The sequence below is a fragment of the Trichomycterus rosablanca genome, chromosome 12 (genome assembly GCF_030014385.1).
Source record: "Trichomycterus rosablanca isolate fTriRos1 chromosome 12, fTriRos1.hap1, whole genome shotgun sequence".
Lineage (NCBI taxonomy): Eukaryota > Metazoa > Chordata > Actinopteri > Siluriformes > Trichomycteridae > Trichomycterus > Trichomycterus rosablanca.
In genome coordinates, this window is record NC_085999.1 from 111738 (window position 1) to 137538 (window position 25801).

The 25801-nt window shown below is 38.8% G+C and overlaps 3 protein-coding genes across 3 annotated transcripts in view; all 3 read left to right on the plus strand.

Moving 5' to 3' along the window:
- Positions 1-1408: 1408 nt before the first annotated feature.
- Positions 1409-11080, plus strand: glb1l (galactosidase, beta 1-like). Its single transcript, XM_063005569.1, has 16 exons — positions 1409-1535; positions 2154-2317; positions 2461-2611; positions 3179-3239; positions 3778-3872; positions 4095-4275; positions 5038-5096; positions 5430-5551; positions 5863-5903; positions 6923-7041; positions 7122-7196; positions 7294-7383; positions 8032-8145; positions 8622-8753; positions 8840-9055; positions 9162-11080. Exons 1-16 carry the CDS (start codon positions 1470-1472, stop codon positions 9357-9359), a joined length of 1884 nt encoding a protein of 627 aa, XP_062861639.1. The 5' UTR covers positions 1409-1469; the 3' UTR covers positions 9360-11080.
- A 1189-nt stretch (positions 11081-12269) lies between these two features.
- Positions 12270-17430, plus strand: hce2l2 (high choriolytic enzyme 2-like 2). Its single transcript, XM_063006613.1, has 8 exons — positions 12270-12320; positions 12470-12521; positions 13239-13301; positions 13474-13623; positions 14384-14501; positions 14722-14900; positions 15033-15114; positions 17253-17430. The coding sequence occupies exons 1-8, from the start codon at positions 12270-12272 to the stop codon at positions 17380-17382; spliced, it is 825 nt and encodes a 274-aa protein (XP_062862683.1). The 3' UTR covers positions 17383-17430.
- Positions 17431-24219: 6789 nt separating this feature from the next.
- Positions 24220-25801, plus strand: part of myo10l3 (myosin X, like 3) — a 52035-nt gene continuing 50453 nt past the window's right edge. The window contains exons 1-2 of the mRNA XM_063006614.1: positions 24220-24279; positions 24772-24834. Of these exons, the coding sequence (XP_062862684.1) occupies positions 24220-24279; positions 24772-24834 (123 nt within the window). The remainder of the gene's footprint in view (positions 24280-24771; positions 24835-25801) is intronic.

Below are 25801 nucleotides of genomic sequence, written 5' to 3' on the forward strand. Positions count from 1 at the left end.
ATCCTTTATACGTAGTTTAACCCTAGATAACTTTAAATCAGATAAAATCCATGCTGTTTCTCTTTGTTGGAAACATGTATTGATTATTGGAATTTGTATCCCTGAAAGTCTGTTTTTCTGTTTTTAAAAATACATTTAAAAAAATTAAAATCTAAATAAATTATAAAATGAGCAATATGTATTAATATACAATAAACTATAAGCTGATAAAAAAAAAACCCTCAGCAATGTACAAGAACAGGAGAAAACGTACACATTAATAAACACGAGCATTTTAGACTTTTTTGACAATAATTATTTTGCATACTGCAAGAAAACAATGAAAAACATTACATTTGATTTAACACCACAAGAACAAAAGAAAACGGAAAATATTTTAAAAAATCCTTGGTTTTAAATGATGTCTTTACATATAAAGATATGGCAATATTTAAATATTTATGGATAATTACGTGTGTTATTGTTACATAAACACATGCAGCACACTTGCACATTTACACTATTTTTCTTGTTTGCAACATTGTCAACATTAAAGAGATTATAAAATGAACAATTTAAAATCTGCCTATTCTAATTGTGTTCAATTTTTTTATACACTTGTATTTTACGTATCTACAATCAGCTTATACCGACAATAAAATATTCGGAGCAGAAGCTTTTGGATTTATGTGATATTGATTAAATAAATTATATGATAATAGAGAACACTTTCTCTGTGTTATCTTTGACACGATCATTCATTATTCACAAAATTTAATCTTGCTATTTCATTGCCTTTTTTACTGGTAAAGATGTAGTTATACATTAAAACCACTAGATGTCAGTACATGCCACCACAAGAACCATCTGTATTCATTATTATCTGCAAATACAAAGATTCGACATTTAATTTTCGCATTCAAAAACAACCTGTGCAAATTACATATGTTAAAAGTAGAAATAAAATATAAATACAAATATAAAACTAGAAATCAAAAGCATTTGGGACAGAATAGAAATAAATGCAAATAAAAAAACTTTTCTTTCTTAAAAACTGTTTCTTCAATTTACTTTGACCTTTTTCTTTATTGCAGATAATACAAACACACATTATTTCATTATTTGTTGGGTCAACTTTATTCATTATGTTCATTTACATCCATCCATTCATTCCGTTTCAGCCCTGCAGCACATTGCAGAAAAAACTTGGCAATGTAAAGCATTTACCACTTTTGATGTTACAGGATTAAAAACACACTACCTAATACATAAACCGTTTTCAGAACAGTTGGAATAAGTGACATTAGCAAGGAGGAATGGAGCATTTTGGTGTATCTGATGTAGGCACAAATCGGAGGAGTTTTTGACCCAGCGGAGTGGTGGGAAGGTGCCGCTACATCAGTCACATGATCACACAGTGACAGGGAAACAGAGAGTAGAGGCTAGTTTATGTAAATGTTTAAAAGTGTATAAATATAGTAAATATAAAGATGAAATTAGAGAGATTGTGTTTATGGATCAGTTTGTTGAGTTCAGCATTAATATTCGCAGTGTGGGTAAGTGTGTGTGTGTGACTGTTTAGGATTAAAAAGCCTATTTAGACAGGGGGCACAAACTTTTGATTACGACTGCACAATAATCTATGAAATAATTAATCCTTGCAAAAAATAACCTTACTCTCTCTCTCACACACACACACACACACACACTATTGTTATTATTGAATAAAATATTTACTGTGGCATGTGAACATTATGAGCACTGTACAGATTTGTAAAGCCTCGTCCCTTTTTTGAGTGCTGGATGCATTAAATGCGGAATTGGTGGATATGTACAAAAGTCCATAAAGTTGGGAAGATAATACATCAAATATCTCGTTTCTGCTGTTGACTTGAATACTTGTAAAAGACACAACTCACTGCATCCTATTTTTATGTCTAATTACCTATTGTCTTTTTTTTTAAGTATGTAACTCATGCTGGATTTTAAGGTGTTTTGGATAAATTTTTTTCCAGTAATTTATTTGCCACATAAACCCAGCAGCACATTATAGCTCTACCCCAATGCTTAACATAAAGAATAATGTGTGTGTGTGTGTGTGTGTGTGTGTGTGTGTGTGTGTGTGTGTGTGTGTGTGTGTGTGTGTGTGTGTGTGTGTGTGTGTGTGTGTGTAGGCTGAGCGGTCCTTCTCTATAGACTACAGGCGGAACAGTTTTTTGAAGGATGGAGAACAGTTCCGGTACATCTCAGGCAGTATTCATTACTCCAGAGTACCACGTTACTACTGGAGAGATCGACTGCTCAAGCTCTACATGAGTGGCCTCAACGCCATCCAGGTGTACGCTAACTAATCTAACCCAACTAACTAATACCATCCAGATCATATCCAAAGTTAAATGTATGTAATAACTAATTACTAATTGAATAAACTATTGAACTGTGTGCTGGAATGAATGAATGAATGAATGAATGAATGAACAGGTATGTAATGTGGAACTACCATGAGCAAGAGCAAGGTCAGTACAGTTTTGAAGGGGACAGAGACCTGGATCATTTCCTGCACTTAGCTAATGAGACAGGACTGCTGGTGATCCTGAGACCAGGACCGTATGTTTGTGCTGAGTGGGACATGGTGAGGATTTACCACTTCATCACTGCAACATGTCATTAAATTACTGATCAGATTCTGATCTGAAGGAAATACTGTATAGTGTAATCCATTATAGTTTAACACTAGATAACTTTAAATCAGATAAAATCCATGCTGTTTCTCTTTGTTGGAAACATGTATTGATTATTGGAATTTGTATCCCTGAAAGTCTGTTTTTCTGTTTTTAAAAATAAATTTTAAAAATGAAAAACAAAATAAATTATAAAATGAGTCATTTCAGATTATACATTGAGTGTAGAGAGTATATGTGAGTATAGTCTGGAACAGAATACTGTTTTCATCCCTTAATAATAATTAAGGTTTAGAAAACAGGACTGGAATGTTGTACACTGCTTATTTTATTCATTCTGTATACCTCATTATACTCTGCTGTTGCTAACAGCATGTTTAGCTGAATGCGCTTATTTGTGTAGCATCAGCTCATGCATAAATCCACAGTGAGACACTAAATACACATGAGCAGTCGTTAAACATGATGTAAACATGATTGTACATGCTCTGTGTGTGTGTGTCTGTCTGTGTCTGCAGGGTGGTTTACCTGCATGGCTGCTGCAGAACCCTAAAATTATCCTTCGTTCAGCAGATCCTGGTAAGATTTATCACCGCCACCACCACCACCATACACCACACTTTTATTACAGTTACAGTCCCTGCACAATGTACACACGCTTCATACAGACAGAACAATCTTGAAACATCACTTATAAGAGTGGCCAAAGATTGCCAAGTCAAGATGTGCCATGCTGATAGACTCTGACCCAAAAAGACTGAATCAAAAGATGCTTCAAAAAAGTATTAGGTTAAGGGTGTGAATATTTATGCAACCACATTATTGTAAGTTTTTTTTTTATTTCCCCACCCTAAACATTTTTAATTTGTTTTTCAATTGAATTGTAAAGATTAAATTACATCAAGGTAGAAAAAGTCCTGACATGATTCATTTTGGTCTGATCACAAAAACCTGCTGTTGTAGCAGCGGTGTTAAGACTTTCATCCACTGTGTATAAACATTTTATACAATATAGTATAAACTGTACAGTATATTATGTAGTATTTATAATATAGTGTGTGGTTGAGTATATAGAATATAGAGTGTTTAGTATAGTATACAATGTGTTTGTTTGTAGATTACATGCAGGCTGTGAGTAACTGGATGGCGGTGCTGCTGACTAAAATACAACCCTGGCTCTATCAGAATGGAGGAAACATCATCAGTGTGCAGGTGCATCACACCAATCATATCACTCAAATCAAATACTCGTAAATATCACCAGTTACACCTCATTACATACCCTAACCCTAAATCAAATACTCCTTAATGGGGGTATATCAGTGCCCACAACATGGGGGATCTGCACATGTGTGAAGGTACTTTTGAAGTGGAGGCATATATTGTGATTTTAGGAAGTGTGTGTGTGTTTGTGTGTGTTTGTGTATGCTGTAGGTGGAGAATGAATATGGCAGTTATTTTGCATGTGATTATAACTACATGAGAACTTTGCGCTTGTTGTTCCGATCCTTTCTTGGTGAGGACGTGGTTCTCTTCACCACCGATGGAAACACAGATAAAGAGCTGGTGTGTGGTACGCTGGAGGGACTGTATACCACCATTGACTTCGGCACAGGTCAGTGTGTGTGGATGTAAATATGTTGGTGCATCTTGAATTAAAAATAGTACAAATGTGTTTTTACAGTTTTGATTATTAAACACATCATGATTTTAGTTTATATAATAAACAAATTTATCCCAAATCCCTAACACCCAAATCACCCTCAAAACCAGTCACACCAGCTTCATCAGCAACCAGGTATAATGAGACCCTTGATCAAAAATTGATTCTTGGTCCAAAAGATTTGAGGCTCATCCAGGTGACATCAGACAAGCGCTGGTGTTTTCCCTGGCTAGCAGTGGTTTATTTCTTGCTACTTTCCTGTAAATTTCAGTTTGCTCTTTTATATCAAGTCATGAAAAACTTATTTAAGATTAGAGGCGTCTGCACCTACTTAGTTATTTTTTCTGGAATATTTTCTGACTTTATGGGAGAAATGTGACACACCCTAACCTTTTTTCTCCATTTAGGGATAATGGCTCTAACTACAGCTTGGTGGAGTCCTAAAGCTTTAGAATTAGTTTTGCAACCCATTAATACACTGATATATTTCAATTACAATTAATATATTTTTCTAAGCTTATTTTGGTGAGGTTTGTCACCACCTAATTTCTTAAATACGTAGAATAAATGATTTATAAATTATGTGGTGTTTTTACTGGAGTTCTCTGTGTGTAAATACATGTTGTGATTAATGATCTGTTATTATTCTGTCTAATTATTATTCAGAAACGTTCCTCCACCTTTACTGTGCAGTAACAGAATTCTCTATTTCAGGTACAAACATCACTGCTGCATTCCAACGTCAGAGGAGATTTGAACCCAAAGGCCCACTGGTAGGTTCTAATCTTCTAAAACACAACTGTACTGTAATCCTCCACCACCTGTTTACCCATAATCCTTAGCACATGGTGAAATATGCTTAAGAGTGACTGACAGAGGGAAGGACCGATGCTGAATCTCTTCTTTGCTGCTATAACAGTGCCTCCTACTGACGGGTTGAGGTATCAGTAGGAGCGGTGGTGGGATACAGAGAGTGAACATGTGAAAGTTCTCTGTAAGAATTCACCGCTGTCCAGCAGAAAGAACAACCAGCTTCTTCGCACGTGTTAAAGGAGGTGTGTGTGTGTGTGTGTGTGTGTGTGTGTGTGTGTGTGTGTGTGTTGTAGGTTAATTCAGAGTTTTACACCGGTTGGCTGGATCATTGGGGAGATAAACATTCTTCTGTCCAATCACAGGAAGTCAGTAAGATGCTACGAGAAATGCTTAGCATGGGCGCTAATGTTAACATGTATGATAAACATTTTCATTTCATGAATTAATTCTTTATTTTTATTTGTTCTAGTAAATTTGTGAAAAATGTCTGTAAATGTTAATGCACAAGGTTTTTATATATCTGTGTATGTAATCATATAAATTTTTTTTTTGAGTTGTATATTTAAAATTAAAAGTAGATTTGAACTGTTTGCTGATAAATCATTATATTATATTATATTTTAACAATTATTAGTACTAGTTTGTTTAAATATTTGAATGCTGATGTGTTTAAGCTCAACTTCTGTACATGTAGAACCTGCACTAGCACTTTCTCTTTCTTATCAGGTACATGTTTGAAGGAGGAACTAATTTTGGTTACTGGAACGGTGCGTCCTTTATATTTATCTTCTCACCCTCATTGTTTCATCATGTGCCATATATAACTGGACACAGTATAACTACTGTTATGTAAATATCTTTTTATTTCCTGGAAGTTTATATTTGAATACTTAATCATTTCAAATGTGGAGGGTGTATTTATTTTTGCTTTTTGTGCGGTTAAGTGAAACCTCAAGTGATGTACAGTCAAAAGTTAACAGACACTTGCAATAACAAGTTTTTCATGCTGTCTTAAAATGTGGTTCTTTTTATTTATTGTGGGTTTTCTGAAAATCTGCTGGGTCAAAAATATACAAAAATATATCAGCCTATCATGCTAGCCCATCATCGCTGAGATTCGAACCCGAACCCTATCAGCCAGGCGGGCGTCTACGCTGACATGGTTGGCTATGTCAGGGGGAGGGATGGCTGAAGCTAACCCGACTTAAACAGCAGTTCTGGAATTTTTATTTGTAATGTTAGGTTGTGTCAGATCTGGACTTTACCATTTTAAAATATGAAATGTACAGATTCCTCGAGCACCCGTCCTAACACCTTAACCAGACAGTTTGCTGTGGCTGTTCCATTTACTTTTTTTATTGGGTGCCAAACTATTCCTATTTATATGGACACAAAGAAGTTGCTAGCTGCTGTCAGTCATAATTAGTAATGATGAATTAGGAGGCCATGATACCAGGTTTAATGACATTAAAGTGAAGGCATGTATTTCAATCATTCAGTCACAGAAAGGAAACAGTCCATGTTTTTTGTGAGTGTATGTAAACTTTTGGCCTGAGCTGTAAGCTCTCTGTAAAAATCTGAAACCCAGCTCACCTTGTAGTGTATTATTTTAGGAGCAGTGAAAGTCCACTCACTGTGATCATCCAAACACATGCAAAGGAGCAGGTCTAGATTACCCATCATGCACCTGTTATTCTTGGAGATGACCTGTACAATAAATAGAATGGAATTTGGGACACATACTGAGTTCTGCATCATGATTTGAATTTGATTTTCCCTGGATTAGGAGCGGATTATGATCCAAGGTTCCGTCCTGTAGTGACCAGTTATGATTATGATGCTCCGTTAACAGAAGCTGGAGATCCCACAGAGAAACTGCAGGCCATCAGAGACATCATTAAAGACGTAAGAACTAAAGTTAAACTTAACACAGGTTTTTAATAAAATGTGCTTAACGTGTACATCTGCTCTTATGGTGTGTATAGTTCCGAGATGTTCCTGCAGGACCCTTCCCTCCAGCCACCTTAAAGATGGCGTATGGGTTTGTGATGTTGCAGAAGGTGAGCGGGTATTAAAGACTGTTTTACTAAATGTAGTGAAAGTTAAGAGTGCTGGAGATGGCTTTAACAGATTCTATATTTAATGAATGTGTTGTAGATGGGAAACGTCAGTAGTTTGTTGGATGTTCTGTCACCACAGGGTCCAGTGAGATCAAAAAACCCTCTAACATTTGAGGAAATCAAACAAGTAAGAACATCCATCCTGTACAAGTTTATCTGTCTATAAATTTATGGCTGTACATTTTCTCCTGCATGTGTAAAACGACTCTGTCAGAATATTGTTACCTAACAGGGTGTTTAAATCTTGATGAAGTCTCAGCCATCCGTGTGTGTGTGAGAGAGAAAATAAACTGTGCTTCAAAAAAAGTATTCACCCCCCCTGTATTCTGTAATACAGGATGTTTTGGTAAAGACGCTCCACAAAATAAACGAGGGACCTAAAATAGACAATCACAGATCCGGAGAGAAAAACATTCAAGTGCTTAAGATACCTCAGAGCTTAGTCCAGTCTATCATAAAGACGTGAAGAAAACTGAAAATAACAAACATTTGTGATACTTGTGGATGAGTCTTTTATGTCTTTGTGGAGGAATTTTGTTTTGCTCATCCCTGCAGAATCATTTTTCTAATCATTTTAATTGTCCTATATTGGAGGATTTTCCAGCATGAACTGTTTGTTTAGGGTCTCACAGCATCTCAACGGGTTTTAAGTCAGGATCTTGACTCAGCTGCTCCAGAACCTTCATGTAGTTTCTTTTGAGCCATTCGGAAGTGGACCTGCTTGTGTATCTCAAATCTGATATTTTAAATGATATTAATGTTATTTATTTATCAGTATTACGGTTATGTGCTGTACCGGACGCTGCTTCCATGGAACCTTCCAGATCCAACACCACTGATTTCACCGATGAACGGTATCCATGACCGATCGTACATCTCTGTTAACGGGGTGAGTAGAAGTGAAGAAACCAGCATTGGATGAAGATCTTTAACATCACTGAGTGTTTGTATTTAAAGTTTAAAGAATGTTAGTGAACATTTCTGAATCAGCTGCGTGTTCTGATCTTCAAACACATTCTAATAATATATCACAGTCTAGGCTGTAAAAGTATGTGAACCTCGGTATCACAGCCTCTTTAGCAGTAGCATTTCCAATAATGGCTTGTTAGAGGGAGTGGGGGTGGCTGAAGCTTTATGACGAATTGGTATTCCTGCCTTGCGCCCAGTGTTTCTCGGTGGAACCCAACCCACCTTGATCCCGACCAGGATCAAACAACTTCAGACTTCGGTCTCACCTCATAAACTGGAACAGCTAACTTTTGAAGAAAGTGTTTAGCCCAGAGGTTCACATACTTTTTTTTAAAATGTGAGTAATAAATCAGTGGGTACACGTCTGGATAAAATCACTCACCTTTTTTGGTGTAGGTGTATCAGGGTGTGATGGAGAGAGATGTGACGTTGGTGATCAATGTGACGGGGCGTGAAGGAGATCGTTTAGATGTTCTGGTGGAGAACATGGGCAGAGTGAACTTTGGTTCTAATATTAATGACTATAAGGTGGGAACTCATTTAAACCTGACAAAAACTGTTTTTTTTTTTTATTTAGCACCATGAACTCAATTAAGCTTCATCCATTTAATCAGGGCATTCTGGGTAATCTGATCCTGGGGAATGACGTGCTGTCTGATTGGCTGATCTTTCCTCTGGATGTTGATGGAGTCATAGCAAAAGGTTTGCCACAGGCTGGATGGCATGATGGCAAATCAGAGGAGGAAACTGGACCAGCTTTTTATTCAGGAACTTTCAATTCCAACGGGGTCTCCAGAGATACGTTCATCAAACTCAACGGCTGGACCAAGGTACGGTCATTATTCGTGTTAAAACTCAAATGACTTTTGACTTTGGCTGCTGTACCATCAGTATAGTTCACTGTGTGGTGTTTAATACTGTGTGTTTGTGTTTCAGGGTCAGGTGTTCATTAATGGTTTTAATGTGGGTCGGTTCTGGGCTGCCCGTGGTCCTCAGCATACACTCTACGTTCCTGCGTCACTAATCAGCGCCACACTAACAAACAACATCACTGTACTTGAACTGGAGAAACCAGCCAATCACAGACGAGTGGTGTTTACAGACCGCCCACAACTCGACAACATTACTGTCTGATTAACACACACATTATACACAGACATTATATACACACACACATTATATACACACATTATACACACACACACATTATATACACACACATATTACACACACACACATTATACACACACATTATACACACACACACATTATATACACACACATATTACACACACACATTATACACAGACATTATATACACACACATTATATACACACATTATACACACACATTATACACACACACACATTATATACACACACATATTACACACACACATTATACACACACATTATACACACACACACATTATATACACACACATATTACACACACACATTATACACAGACATTATATACACACACATTATATACACACACATATTACACACACACACATTATACACAGACATTATATACACACACATTATATACACACACATATTACACACACACACATTATACACACACACATTATATACACACACATTATACACACACACATTATACACACACACACATTATATACACACACATATTATACACACACATTATACACACACACACATTATATACACACACATTATACACACACTATACACAGACATTATATACACACATTATACACACACACATTATACACACACACATTATACACACACACACACATTATATACACACACATATTACACACACACAGTATACACACACACATTATACACACACATATTACACACACATTATACACACACACATTATACACACACACACACACATTATACACACACATACACACACATTATACATACACACATTATACACACACACATTATACACACACACACATTATACACACACATATTATACACACATTATACACACACACATTATACACACACATTATACACACACATTATACACACACACATTATATACACACACATATTACACACACACATTATACACACACATTATACACACACACATTATACACACACATTATACACACACACACACACATTATATACACACACATATTACACACACATTATACACACACATTATACACACACATTATACACACACATTATACACACACATTACACACACACATTACACACACACATTATACACACACATACACACACATTATACACACATTATACACACACACATTATACACACACATTATACACACACATTATACACACACATTATACACACACACACATTATACACACACATTATACACATTCACACACACTATACACACACATTATACACACACATTATACACACACACACATTATATACACACACATTAGACACACACACATTATACACACACATTATACACACACACACATTATACACACATTATACACACACATTATACACACATTATACACACACACACATTATACACACACGTTATACACACACACACATTATACACACACATTATACACACACACACATTATACACACACACACATTATACACACACATTATACACACACACATTATACACACACACACATTATACACACACACACACATTATACACACACATTATACACATTTATATATACACACACAGATCTAGAAATTGAAGATGTGTATAATTTATTGATCTTTTCTGATGAGTATAAAATTCTGTAAAGTTTGAAACAAATGTATTCAGAAGTGTAAATGATTTATTACTATTAATAATAAATAAAATGTTTTGATGTGAGTTAATAATTATTATAGTATTTTATACTGAATATTTATTAATTATTTTTTGTTATTCTTTAATCCCACACTCATCCAAACATAAACATTGTTATTCATTATAATAATTTATTATTATTATACAATTATTAACCTGCTTATTAATAAAACGTAAGCTGGTCTGTTGCTCAGTGTGTGAACCCGCCTCTGGTAGATGAAAAGAAGCGGTTGGGCATAGGGGGCAGTTAGGTACAGCCCTCCTCAGTTTTGGTCTGCAGCAGTGGAGAAAACACCAAAAGTCTGTGGACACTAATAATTATAAACTTCAGATGTTTTAGCCACAGCCATTGCTGACAGGCATGTAAAATCAATAACAGATTTACAGATTTTCTGTGTGGAGTTTGCATGTTCTCCCCGTGTCTGCGTGGATTTCCTTCGGGTGCTCTGGTTTCCTCCCACAGTCCAAAGACATGCAAGTGAGGTGAATTGGAGACACTCAATTGTCCAAGACTGTGTTTGATATAAACTTGTGTGAAGTAATGAACCTTGTGTAATAAGTAACAACCGTTCCTGTCGTGAATGTAACCAAAAGTGTAAAACATCACGTTAAAATCCTAATAAACAGACAAACAGACATTGGCCTCGACAAAATTCTGACTTTAACTCCACTGACCACATTTCTGATGAACTGGAGTGCCAGTTGTGAGCCAGGCCCTGTGTCCAGCTCATGGAAACATATCCAGATATTTTTGATCATATAGTGTATAATTATTTAAATATTGTTTGAAATTGTTTACTGTATTTTATAATAAACAGGATGTTTTTCTTTGGGATTTCTGATGCACTGAGTGATTATTAGATTAGAATCAGACACTGAAGATCATAATGTAACTCACGTCTGTAAACTTTTGCTGTTTGATCCCGTGTAATTACAGCACTAAATCACATCCAGTGTGAGTGTCGATGAAAGATGTGATGAGTATTTGCACAGAACTGCTGATGGAACTTCTGAGCAGGTTGTTGTTGAGGTGGTGCAGATACTGTAATATTCACTCACTCGTACAGACTGATAATCAGTGACGTAATGAAGTGGTGAATAAGCAGCTTATTACTGAGGTGATGAAGGAGTTAATAAGCAGGTAGAAAAATCATAAAACCTTTATAGTCAGAGCTGTAGACCAACGGCAACACTCAGCAGATCTGCTCTCACAATGAACATCTCAGCCATCATTTACTCTCTCAAGCTGCTGCTGCTCTTACAGGTAACATCTCTCATTCTCTCCATTCATTTATTATCTCTTCTTCAGTTCTGAGTCCATAACTAATTCATGACTGGTTCATAAATGGTTTATGACTGAGTTATGATCAATTCATGATTGGTTTATGTTGACTATCTTCACATGCTTTACAGGTTTCTTTTGGATTTAATGTCCAGAGTGCGAGAAACAAAAGAAGTGATGCAGGTAAATGATTCATTATTTATTATCATTTATTAATATTTAATAAACCACACTATAAAAAGATGAATTGGGTCAAAACAGGACAACGTTTTGTATGAAGCTGTTTGAGTTGTACAAACCCAAATCGAATCACACTGATCCAACACAAAACAGGATTTCAAACGTAATTACATTTACAGCATTTAATAGAAGCTTTTATCCAAAATGACTTATTGATGAGAACAGTGCAAACAATAAAGGGTTAAGGGCCTTGCTCAGGAACCCAACAGTGGTGGGGATTAAACCAGCAACCCTCTGAATACTAGACCAGCATCTGAGCTACTGCTGCACTCGATAATGTTTTTACCTGACTTTTCCTCTGGGATTAATAAAGTGATCTATCTATCTAAGCAGCATAAACTTAATAACTGTCAACATGAACAGAAGTTTCTTAAGTTAAGCGCAAATAATATCAAGTTGTCCAAAAATATATAATAATATAAATATATACTTTTCTAATATATAATTTGAGAATATTGTTATTTAATTAACTTAATGGTTGAGGTTAATCATTCAGTAACAATAATAAATGATGATAAATTACTGCTGGTGGTTTGATGATAAAACTCGAATATGAATATATTAAATAATCTGATCTAATCATCAGATTTCTGCTTTCTGATGTAAATAAAGGTAAATAAAAATGATGTAAATTAAACTCTGAATATTTTTATTTTACAGATTGGCTGAAACAGAATGAACAAACTGCAATGGACGTTATAATCAACATTAATGATTTTGGAGGTAATTCAACATTTAGTTTATATTCCAATTAGTTTTGGTTTTTAGATTCATTTGAACATTAGCACAATTTTATCTCATTCTTACTGTGTAGAGTGAAAAAGTATTCACACCCTACACTACTGTATATATATAATAAATGATTGTAAGCTGGTGGTGTCCTGATGTGTTGTAGCGGTGGAAGCAGTAGACGGAGTGAAACTGAGGGAGGCAGACATAGCCGTCTCTAGCAACAATCAGAAAAGCTGCTTCGCTCAAACCTGCTTATGGTCCAAATCTGTAGATGGACATGTTTACATCGCTTACGACCTCTCACCTCAATACTGTAAGCTATATGTCTATCATTTCATTTTTATTTTACATTTTTATCACATCATTGGCTCCAGTTTCCCTGGAAACACTGGGTGCAAGGCAGGGGTCACCCTAGAAATGGTGCCATCGTGGACCGGCTGTTAGCACTCGCTGAGATTCGAACCCAGATTTCGGGGGGTGGGCTGGTATAATATAATAATTGTTATTATTATTATTATTATTATTTGTTTTTTATTGTGTAGATAATGAAGACCATCACTGTAAACACATTACATGTTGGGTTGTTTCTCTGGATCAGAATATTTTTACTGTGTTTGTGGTGGTCATGAGCGCTGACCTACAGACCCCTGCACTTCTTTACATGAGCTTGTGAGAGTTGTTGCTGAGCTCTTGAAGAATTTTAGCAGGGTAACCACTTGAGTAGATTTATTGACAATTGGCAATTGATAGCTTGGTGGTTAAGGTACTGGATTAGTAAGCAGAAGGTTGCCGGTTCAAGCCCCGCCACCACCAAGTTGCCACTGTTGGGTCCCTGAGCAAGGCCCTTAACCCTCAATTGCTCATCGTGTTCATTGTGTGTAAGTCGCTTTGGATCAAAGCGTCTGCTAAATGCTGAAATTATCACTTTATCACTTCTGGAAGCTGACTGTTTAACTAGCTTCACTCATGATGTACACTGATTAAGAATCTGGGGCAGTTACTTTAACACAGAGGTAATATAGGAGTTAAATACCTTTATTCTTCATTAAATTTAATTATTTGTGTACTGTTAGCTGAAGTGGATCGAAGCAATATTGAACAAGGAATGAAGATAATTGAAAGAGACACATGTGTTCGATTTATACCCCGAACTCATCAGAGGGATTTCCTCGACATTCAACCCAAATCTGGGTGAGAACTTTTATTTATTCATTTATTATTATAAACAAGCTGTAATTAACTTTGAATAAACATGAACTGTAAATACTAACATGTCTTTATTTAACTATGTGTTGTATTTTCAGTAGATGTTGGTGGTTTTTAAGATCAGTTATCAGTGTTTATAACAGATGTTGGCGTGTGTAATATTTAGTGTTTATAACAGATGTTATTAATCTTTATTGTGTTTCAGATGTTGGTCATATTTGGGATCCAGTGGTGGTAGACAGACTCTCTCTCTGCAGACTCCAAAGTGTATGAGTTCTGGAATCATATCTCATCAGCTGATGCACGCGCTGGGATTCGTACACGAGCAGTCACGTGCTGATCGGGATAAATACATTACCATCATGTGGTCCAACATCTGGAAAGGTGAAGACTAAACTCTAGGGTTAGATTAATATGAAGTTGTTATGAGGCTCCACCTCCGTTAATCATACTGCACTTTTACCTCTGACCTCTGTCACGTTGTGCTAAAAGTAAATGTGCTGTTGTGTGTTTTAGATCATGTAAACAATTTTGAGAAGTTTAAGATGAACAACATGGACCTGCCGTACGATTACGGTTCCATCATGCACTACGGAAAGTATGAAGATTTTCTTTATTTAATCTCATTGCAGCGTATCTGATTGTTCTGTAACATTTCTGTTACATGATTACAGAACAATAGCACTAACATTTATAAATAAATTTGATAGTCAACTCACACTGACACTGTGGCCAGTAAAAAGTAAATAGGGATTCGACACAATGCTGTACAGTATGATCTACCTGCCAAACTCACTCACAAACTGGCTTAAAACCAGGAGAAGAGGCGGAACTCGATTAGAAAGAGATGAGAGAACCCAACCAGTTCTGTATCATCTGTTCATATCCCACAATGCATCATGTCAAAAATATTTATGAACTGCAACAACCAGTTACTTCCAGAAGCTTCCACTCAATTAAAATCAGTCCCTATACTTCTATTTATTTACCTATAATCAATTGCATCAATATTTACATTTACGATGCAAGAAGCTCAGGGTTAATTTTCTTAATAAATTTTAGGAGATTAAGATTAGGATCATTTAATTTAAAGCTTGAACACTTTGTTTATTTGATTCAGTACTCAGTAGAGGCCATTACAACAATAACAGCTGCAGTTCTCTCAGATACGTCTCCATGAGTTTTGCTCACCTGGATTTCTGCAGCTTATTCTATTTTTCATGGATTAAGAATCAGATATATTCAGGTCTCTCCCCAAGATATTCGATGGGTTTTAATTCTGGGGCTTGGCTGGGCAACACAATGATAAACAGAGACTTGCCCTAAAGTCACTCCAGTGTTATTTTGGCTGTATGCTTTGGGTGATTGTTGTGTTGAACGGTGAACTGTTCCTCCAGTCTAACATTGCATGTGCTCTGGAGAAGGGTTTCTTAAAGGGTGTTTCTATATTTGGCTGCTTTTATCTGTCCTATTCTTACCAGGCTTCACTGCCCTGCTGCTGAGGGCAACCCCATAGCATGATGCCACCACCACCATGTTTCTCTGTCTGGATGGTATTAACCAGGTGTTAGTGTTTGACCAGACATTGTGCTTTACTTGCAGTTTACTTGCAATAAAGGATTATTTTATCTTATCTTAAAGTCCTCATTCACAGAGAGTGTTCAAGTTCAAGAAGCTTTATTTTCATTTCAGTTTTATACAAATACATACTGAAACTAAACCAGTTTCCAGGACCAGGATGCAACACAGAACGCAAGTGTAAACAACACAATACACACAGTGCAGATAAAAAACAGAACAATAAATTCAAAGAACTAAAATAAATCTGAAGGACATTTTTGGACATAAAAAACTGAAAGGGACGGGACCACAGGACCAGAAGGTGTGGTGTTGGCCAGTAAACTAAGGATAAGAATATACAGCATAATTTGATATAGAAACAGCATTGTCAGTTTTGTGTAGCAGCTGAGAAATTAGAGAATAGTGTTTAAAATGCACGTGATGTGTTAGCGATTCAACAGGTTCTCCCATCTCTACACAAGACAAGACACTTTTAGGCCCCTCTGTCTTTACAAAATGACTGGGGCCACTGAGCTTAATATTAGATGTTTAATATTCTTGCCCTGATCGATGGATTTTAATGGTTCTGATAGTGTGCGAGGTTTAAACACTCTAAGCAAACAGCGCCACCCTGTGGCCAATTCCTTCAAACGGAAGTGTTACAGATGAACACGAGACATTTTTGTATGAGTTTGACCTTTTATTGAGAACTTTTAGCATTATTATTATAAAGTGATATTAGTTGTATTAAATATTTAATGCTTATAATATATATAATCACATTTCTTTATTCGTCTTCACTCACTATGAATGCTTATGACAATGCCACATACTTTAGTTAGAGGTTAGAAGTTTCAATGTTTATGATCACTGGCCAATGACAGACCTGTCCAGTACCAACTGAAATCTGATTGGCTGACACCAAACATAAATAAAAGTTTAAAGCAGATTCATGTGGTTCACTGGTGGGGTTTGGTTTTAGGTTTGGACTGGAAGGAAGCAGGTTTGTTTGAGCTGAGCAGTACCCACTAAAACCATTAAACCAGACAAGCGTAACCAGTTAAGCCTGGTTAGATTTTAGAAGCAGCTAGCTGTAGCAGATGGTTTTCTCAGCATTATTACTCTCTTTGTGTAGAGTCGATTAAAAGATGATTATTATTTATTTATTTTTTGCAGGTATGCATTCTCCGAGGATGGTGATCCCACCATCATACCCAAACGCAATTGGAACGTTAAACTGGGACAGAAATTTGGTCCTAGTGGGGTGGACATCATGAAAATTAACCGGCTTTATAAATGTAACTAAGCTGACGTGATTCTGAATGTTTATTATTGTGATGTTTCAGCACCTGAACAGAGAAAAACACTAAAATTCTTCAGTCATGGATCAGCAGAAAAACACTAATAATCTTACTGTAACACAATTTAACCTTCTACATTTTAATTTTACATTGTATTACCATTAAACAATCAAGTTTAGATTAAATATGTATTCTGTTCATGTTCTGCTCATGTAATCAGTGGGTTGATGATTTTGGTTTCAGTTTGTTCTTAACAAATTAAACAATTTATATCAATAAACATTTAAACATGAATCTTTCTTTCATCGAGATCTGATGTGTTTTATTGTGATGTGATTTAGGTTCCCTTGATAAGTTTCGTTTAGAATAATTGAATTCAATACAAATAAAAGTAAAAATCATCATAAATTACCTGAAATTCTATCTAAAAACCTCATCAAACTCCATCATTACAAGCAATTAAATCATGGAATTCTACAGATTATAATAATAATAATAATAATAACACACAGTGATTGTGGTGATGATTCACAAATACACATACACACAGACACACAATAACACACAAACATTGTGTATTTGTGTTTATATGTGTTTGTGTGTGTGTGTGTGTGTGTGTGTGTAACCTCAGGGGAAGTAACTAAAAGGGTTTAATGGAGGTTGTTTAGTTGTTACGAATCCATTAGCATGTTCCTTTAAGTGAATTAGGATCTGTTAGAATGTTCTACGACCCATTATCTATATATCATATTTATAATGTATACACAGTGTTTGCCCATAAGTATGTGGACACCTAACTTGTTTGACACCCCGTTCTAAAAATATTTTATTTTTTAACTTAACTGTTCTGTTTCACTTTGATATTATGGGCTGTGAGGATTTATAACAAATTAAATCAGTTCATTTAATATTCAGGGTAAAAAATATGTATATATATAGAATATGTAAATGCTGCACTGATACACTCACAACACACACAACACACACTACCATGTCAGTGTGACTGGGTGCTGAGGATGGTCCAGTCGGGGTCTGTTTCCATTAAAAATATGTTTGGGGGGGGGGGGGGGGGGGGGTGTACAGAGTAACATTTAAGGTACAGTCAGTGAAGCTTATTAAGGAGCAACACCAGGACTTACCAGAGAGAAAGAAGTATAAATATATAATAAATGTAGATATAATAAATATATACTAAATATACAGTATTATAAATATAAATATATACTAAATATATAATACATGTAAATATAATAAATATATACTAAATATATAATAAATATATAATAAATATAAATATATAATAAATATAAATATATAATAAATATAAATATATAATACATATAAATATATAATAAATATAAATATATAATAAATATAAATATATAATAAATATAAATATATAATACATGTAATGTAGCAGTAGACAGACGGAGTTAGGGCGGGTTTATTATGGTTGGAGGTGGGCGTGGTCGGTGGGTGATTGATGGCTGTTTAAGCTCCGCCCAACAAACCCACAGCGGCACACAAAGGGGCAGCAGCGCTAACAGCAGCTCCGGATCTTCATTCACTTCATTCATCAACAAAACCGCTAAATCTGAATAAATCACCTCAAAATCTTCAGATTTATGTCACAGAGAGGATCTAAAATCACCTCACCATCACTTCATCACCTCATTTCACCACTTCATCACTTCACTTCATCACTTCACTTCATCTCCGCTGTAAGGGTGAATGGAAATTCTGCTCAGAGCTGCAGATGGAGAGCAGAGCCTTTGTTAAGGTGAGAACTAACTTATGATAGAACACACACACACACACACACTGTATACACACACACACACACTGTATACACACACACACACACACACACTGTACAAGTACACATAAATATACACTCACTCTGGGTTTTCAGTAATTGGTTCAGCACTAGGTTCAGTGCTGCTGATGGTTTGGGTTTTACAGATTAGTTCAGTATTAGGTTTAATACTACACTGATGGTTCAGTATTAGGTTTAGTAGTTGGGATGATCATCTGCTCCCTGTAGCTGCTGAATGAAGCACAATAGACTGCACTCAACATTTCACATAAACCCTGAGGGGTGACACATCACACCCAGGCATGCTGTGTGTGTGTGTGTGTGTGTGTGTGTGTGTGTGTGTGTGTGTGTGTGTGTGTGTGTGTATAAATATATTGTGTGTAAAGGAATACAACAGTAACAGTGTGCAGTACTGAATGTGTGTGTGTGTGTGTGTGTGTGTATTTTTGGGAGGGGTGTGGTTTTGTGTGTGTGGAGACCAGCTGGGTGCAGTGAGGAGCCTTTGGCTGACACACTGCTAAGTTTAGTATGTGTTCAGTTTTGTTCAGTGCGTGGGTTCTGTTTGTGTGTGTTCAGTGTGTGTTGTTTGTGTGTGTGTGTGTGTGTGTGTGTTCAGCGTGCGTGGGTTCTGTGTGTGTGTTTAGTGTGTGTGTCTTCAGTTTTGTTCACTGTGTGTGTGTGTGTGTGTGTGTGTGTGTGTGTGTGTGTGTGTGACTGACACATCAAGCATCTGCGCCACTGTGCCCCCTCTGCTGGCCAACAGTGGGTTACTACATCGTTACAGATAGAGACGCGGCTGGAATTGTAACGTTTCCACACATCATTAGATGATGAGAACTCATCACCCCAGCGGCTCTGGACCCACTGCAGCTGGTAACAGGGTTCAGAGTTCAGCGTAACACCTGAACTGTACTGAAGCGTGAGCGCTGAGGCTGAGATTTCTGTACAACACATGCTTCCTCTCTTAACCCACAGCATTAATCCAGGAAGGATCTACGTGTGTGTGATTAATCTCATGCTGATTCATGAACGTTCCGTCACAACATGTGGATCTGACGCAGGTTTGAGAGGCGTGGTGGTACCGCACTCTTCACTCAGGGTTCTAACTCGCTGAGTCATTTCAGTGACTCACTGAATCAGAGGTTCAGCTTTATTTATTACAGGATTCACTCTGAGCTTCAGGGTTCTTCATCCTGTTCATCACATCCAGCATCATGAGTTCACATCCAAATCCTTCTCAGACTAGTTCCTCCAAACCCTCAAACCTTCATTCCATCTCATCACATTCATCTATCTGCTTCCAGCACTGTGGAACCCCGAGCGTTGTGGAACCCCGAGCGTTGTGGAACCCCGAGTGCTGTGGAACCCCAAGCACTGTGGAACCCCGAGTGCTGTGGAACCCCGAGCACTGTGGAACCCTGAGCACTGTGAAACCCCGAGCACTGTGGAACCCTGAGCACTGTGGAACTCTGAGCGCTGTGGAACCCCGAGCACTGTGGAACCCTGAGCACTGTGGAACCCCGAGTGCTGTGGAACCCCGAGTGCTGTGGAACCCCGAGCGCTGTGGAACCCCGAGTGCTGTGGAACCCTGAGTGCTGTGGAACCCCGAGCACTGTGGAACCCAGAGTGCTGTGGAACCCCGAGCACTGTGGAACCCTGAGCGCTGTGGAACCCCGAGTGCTGTGGAACCCCGAGTGCTGTGGAACCCTGAGTGCTGTGGAACCCTGAGCACTGTGGAACCCCGAGTGCTGTGGAACCCTGAGTGCTGTGGAACCCTGAGTGCTGTGGAACCCCGAGCGCTGTGGAACCCTGAGTGCTGTGGAACCCCGAGCACTGTGGAACCCTGAGTGCTGTGGAACCCTGAGTGCTGTGGAACCCTGAGTGCTGTGGAACCCCGAGTGCTGTGGAACCCTGAGTGCTGTGGAACCCTGAGTGCTGTGGAACCCTGAGCACTGTGGAACCCTGAGCACTGTGGAACCCTGAGCACTGTGGAACCCCGAGCACTGTGGAACCCTGAGTGCTGTGGAACCCCGAGCGCTGTGGAGCCCCGAGCGCTGTGGAACCCCGAGCGCTGTGGAACCCTGAGCGCTGTGGAGCCCCGAGCGCTGTGGAACCCTGAGTGCTGTGGAACCCTGAGTGCTGTGGAACCCTGAGTGCTGTGGAACCCTGAGTGCTGTGGAACCCTGAGTGCTGTGGAACCCTGAGCACTGTGGAACCCTGAGCACTGTGGAACCCTGAGCACTGTGGAACCCCGAGCACTGTGGAACCCTGAGTGCTGTGGAACCCCGAGCGCTGTGGAGCCCCGAGCGCTGTGGAACCCCGAGCGCTGTGGAGCCCCGAGCGCTGTGGAACCCCGAGCGCTGTGGAACCCTGAGCGCTGTGGAGCCCCGAGCGCTGTGGAACCCTGAGCGCTGTGGAACCCCGAGCGCTGTGGAACCCTGAGCGCTGTGGAACCCTGAGTGCTGTGGAACCCTGAGTGCTGTGGAACCCTGAGTGCTGTGGAACCCCGAGTGCTGTGGAACCCTGTATTAGTGGAATTCTTTCCTCAAGTGACTCAGGATCTGTTAATCAAAATCTGTCAAATCCTAAAAGATCATGCGGGGGACTCTCATGGCCCTTCCCCAAGCTGTTACCACAGCATATAATGGATGTATATAACTGTTATAGAGTTGATTTTGTATAGCTGTTAGATTAGGGTTAGACCTGGACGTGCTGGTGGTTCAGTGGAGTTGAGTATGTTCTCCATGTGACTGTGAGATCAGACTAATGCTGAGCTGATGAACCTTTGTGCTACAGAGCTGGTTGGAGTTCTGAGCTGTACCTCATTATTCTGTCGTTCTGTTACTCTCCGAAAAATCCTTTCCTGCTTCCTTACTTCCTGTTTCCTGTTACAGAGCACCTGCGGACATGAACAGGAAGTGAATGTTTCGGCCGGTAAAGGCTGGACTGACTTACTAACAGATTAATGGATGTACAGGCTAACATGCTGCAGGACTTCAGCAGGCTAACAGGCTAAAACACTTCAGATCAATCAGCAGGGGTTTGGTTCTCTTGGTTCAGCTGTAGAGCAGTACAGGGGGGGTTAGGGTTAGGGTTAGGGTTAGGGTTAGGGTTACAGAAGGATGGAGTTTACAGAAGGATGGAGATCCTGGTGTGTGAATGAAGGAATGATGGATGAATGATGAAGTGTGTAATACAGAGTACTGCAGATTAAACTGGTGTTTCTGATGATCTGATCTTAGCTTACATTAATACCCATAATCCTCAGTGTTATGAGGTCATGGTTGTGGTTTAGATGAGTGTGTGTGTGTGTGTGTGTGTGTGGGGGGGGGGTTATACTGTTATAATAAACTGATAAAGAGAGATAACGTCGTTTTATGATCAGTCTGTGTTATAAACTGGGTTCCTGGTGTTCCTGGGATTTTATGGAATGTTTTAGATAAATTTAGATCACATGACTCTTTAAAATCTTAACATCTCAAGTTACATCCCTAAACATTCCCAGAATTCTTCACATTCCAGTCATGAAACTCTGTGAGGAATGAAGAGCTCAGGATTTTCTAGCAGTACCAACCGATCGACCGGCTCTAGTTAACGTATCTTAAAGTCCCGGTGGTGTTCCAAATTCTTTGGAGATAATTAATGTTCAACCTGTTCTTAGGAAACCTGCTCGAGATGCAGCTGGGCGTCATCATCGTCCTCCAGTTTTTAAAGAAAGTGACTTTAATCAACTTTTACACTTTTAAGTTTCGAAGAAATGTTGTCAAAATCAGACGTGTCTTCACTTCCTGATTTTTGTAATGCATCGTTTACTCGCCTTAATCAAGGAGCTCCATCACAGATACTGTCGCTGCTTATGTTCTGACAAAGACTAAACCTAGAGCACATTACCGTGTGTCAGCTTCACTGGTTTCCAGTAGAGTTTAGAATAGATTTGAATTGATTAGTTCTGACCTAGCAGGTCCTACATGGTGAAGCTCCTGAGAACGTCGCTTCACTTAAGGAATCAATCATTCAGTAGAGAGAAGATAAAGCTCCTTAATAATGAATCTGATTAAATGATAATTACAGTAGATCGGATTAGTGAGCGGTGAGTTCAGGTTTGATTGTTTTACCTCAACATTCACGTGTAAAGTAGAGCAACCCGGTAAACTAGAACCAGTACTGACCAGTACAGAGAATCCAGTTGTTGAGTTAGGTTAGGTAATAAAGAGTTAGTAATTGAGTTAGGTTAGGTAATAATAGGTTAGTAATTGAGTTAGGTTAGGTAATAATAGGTTAGTAGCGGTAGATGGTTTTGATGTGCAGGTTCAGATCTTCGTGCTGGTTCCTCAGGCTTGCTGGTGTGACGTTAATAGTTAATGAGATCGTGACATGCTGGAACTCAGTGTCGGGTTTCTCTGCTATTGATGTGCCATTAGTATTCACCCCCCCCCCCCCCCCACTCATCACCCTAATTCAGCACCATTATCAATGTGTGTCCTACACAATAATACAACACAAGCACAGGAAGTCAGCACACGTCTCCTTCCTGTTGTTTTAATGCTGCTGCGCTGGTGCATTCCCAGCCTTCCTTCCTTCCTTTTCAAAACATGGACGTGACTGAGACATAAATAAACTCAGGTTGTTCAGATTATTTTAAATTTACAGTAAACTCTGTGTGTGTGTGAGTGTGTGTGTGTGTGTGTGTGTGTGTGTGTGTGTGTGTGTGTGTGTGTGTGTGTGAACATGATGTTTATTACCCAGGAACAGACACATCACTCAGTTACTCATCCAGTGGCTCAGAGACTGAGAACATTATCAACCCAGTTCTCATCAACACCTGAAACATAAAATCATTCTGATTCACTGTAGGACAATCTGACGTCCAGAAGTTAATAAATAAACACTGATGGAGATCAGACTAAACTTTAGACTTAATCCTGTGTTTCTGCGACTCCTACAACAGTTCAGGACTCCGGCATGAGCATTAGATGACGAGCTGTAGATGATGAGCGATTGATGACTCTCTCAGTGAGACCTCACCATGACGGCACGTAAGTTAGAGGGGGGTGCGTGTGATAGTCTGCGGCTCTCCTCGGTCAGGGTCAGGGTGGTGCAGCAGTAGAGGAAGTTACACTCCGATAACGGGACATGACTGCATTGGGAAACTGTTCACACTTAGTTTAGGGGTCGTGCATTTAGTTTTGTGTCGTTCTCTTGCCAGTTAAGCATCTTTGTGACTGAAGCTCCTACCATTTGTGTCCATAATAATAAACCTCAGCATTATTTAGGTCTTTAACTCTTGCTATTTAAATCCAGGATCAGGAGGAACTGGTGCTGCTCGTTATTTTAATATGATGCAGATGATGATAGGACGTTCAGTGATGATCTTTATCATGATGATCAGTTTATCTGCACTCGTGTCTCCACTCGTTTATTCCCCCTCAGTTTCAGACTCACACACTGTACATTAGAATCCTGGGTACCAGTGAGAGAAGCTCAGGTGCAGAACCGACTGTACCAGGTCCTGTATCATGTCAGTACTGGTTTATTTAATAGCGTCTCAGTGTTTCATGCTGTGTGTGTGTGTGTGCAGGATGATGGTCTGAAGAAGAAGAAGCACCTTCATCCATGTGGAGGATCTACAGATGACAGTGAGGTACGTTCATGTATCTGTTGAAGATCTTATGGTGAAACATGAACAGGAAGTTGCTGCTGCTGCACTAGCCTTCATTTCTCTGTGGAGATCTCCTCTGGATTTTGGAACATGACTGTAGGGATTCTGAGAGGAATCAGTGATGTTCAGTGAGACCTGGCTCACAGATGGAGGTTGAAGGTGGAATGTGTGGAATTGAGCAGCTGAAGTGCAGAACCTGAACAGGCGTGACCTGTGACCTTGGCAGTTGTGTGGTGCTGTGTGTGTGTTGGGGGGGGGGGGGGGGGGGGATCAAAAGGAGGCTTTGGATGCCATGTAGGGTGTGTAACCTTTGACCTAAAGTGCTTTACTCCTGGTGAGAGAGACATAATCATCAGTCTGGTTGTAATGATGATTCAGTCACTTCCTGTTTGGTGATGTGATTGTGCATTCTTTGAGTCAGTGTGTGTGTGTGGGGGGGGGGGGGGGGGTGAATATTTATGCCATTTAAGGTTGATCTATGTGAGTAAAACTAACCCGCATGTCCCTCCTCAGTGCTACCCAGCTAGCATGTTTCCTCTTTTACACAGCAAGTGTAGTTATTGACTGAAATTAGAGGATTGATTTAGCCAGCTGGGTTTACCAGCATGTGCTGGTTAAGTGAATTCAAGAATAGCAACGGGCGTGGTCGTGATGGTTCAATAATTGACGCTGGACGCTGAAGAAAGAGGAAGAAAACCACATCAGAAAACTGCTGAAATTCTGATGGAGGAAGATCACCGCAGAGCGAGTGTACGAGACAGCCAGAACAGAGAAGGATCCACTGAACCACAAGTCCAGCAGGTTCTGTTACTTTGGGTGTGTGATGAGGCTCCACATGAGAACATTAAAGGCGGTGGTACTGCGTGACAGGACTTGTGGAAGGAACACGAGGAAGACCAGGATTAAGCTGGATTGATGACATCACAATGTGGTTTACATTACTGGGACG

Coding starts and splice junctions, on each gene's coding strand:
- glb1l (XM_063005569.1), top strand. CDS start 1,470: ATGAAATTAGAGAGATTGTGTTTATGGATCAGTTTGTTGAGTTCAGCA. Junction 5,097..5,429: donor TTGAACCCAAAGGCCCACTG/GTAGGTTCTAAT, acceptor TGTGTGTTGTAG/GTTAATTCAGAGTTTTACAC. Junction 7,042..7,121: donor TCAGAGACATCATTAAAGAC/GTAAGAACTAAA, acceptor TGGTGTGTATAG/TTCCGAGATGTTCCTGCAGG.
- hce2l2 (XM_063006613.1), top strand. CDS start 12,270: ATGAACATCTCAGCCATCATTTACTCTCTCAAGCTGCTGCTGCTCTTA. Junction 13,302..13,473: donor CAACATTAATGATTTTGGAG/GTAATTCAACAT, acceptor GATGTGTTGTAG/CGGTGGAAGCAGTAGACGGA. Junction 13,624..14,383: donor CGACCTCTCACCTCAATACT/GTAAGCTATATG, acceptor GTGTACTGTTAG/CTGAAGTGGATCGAAGCAAT.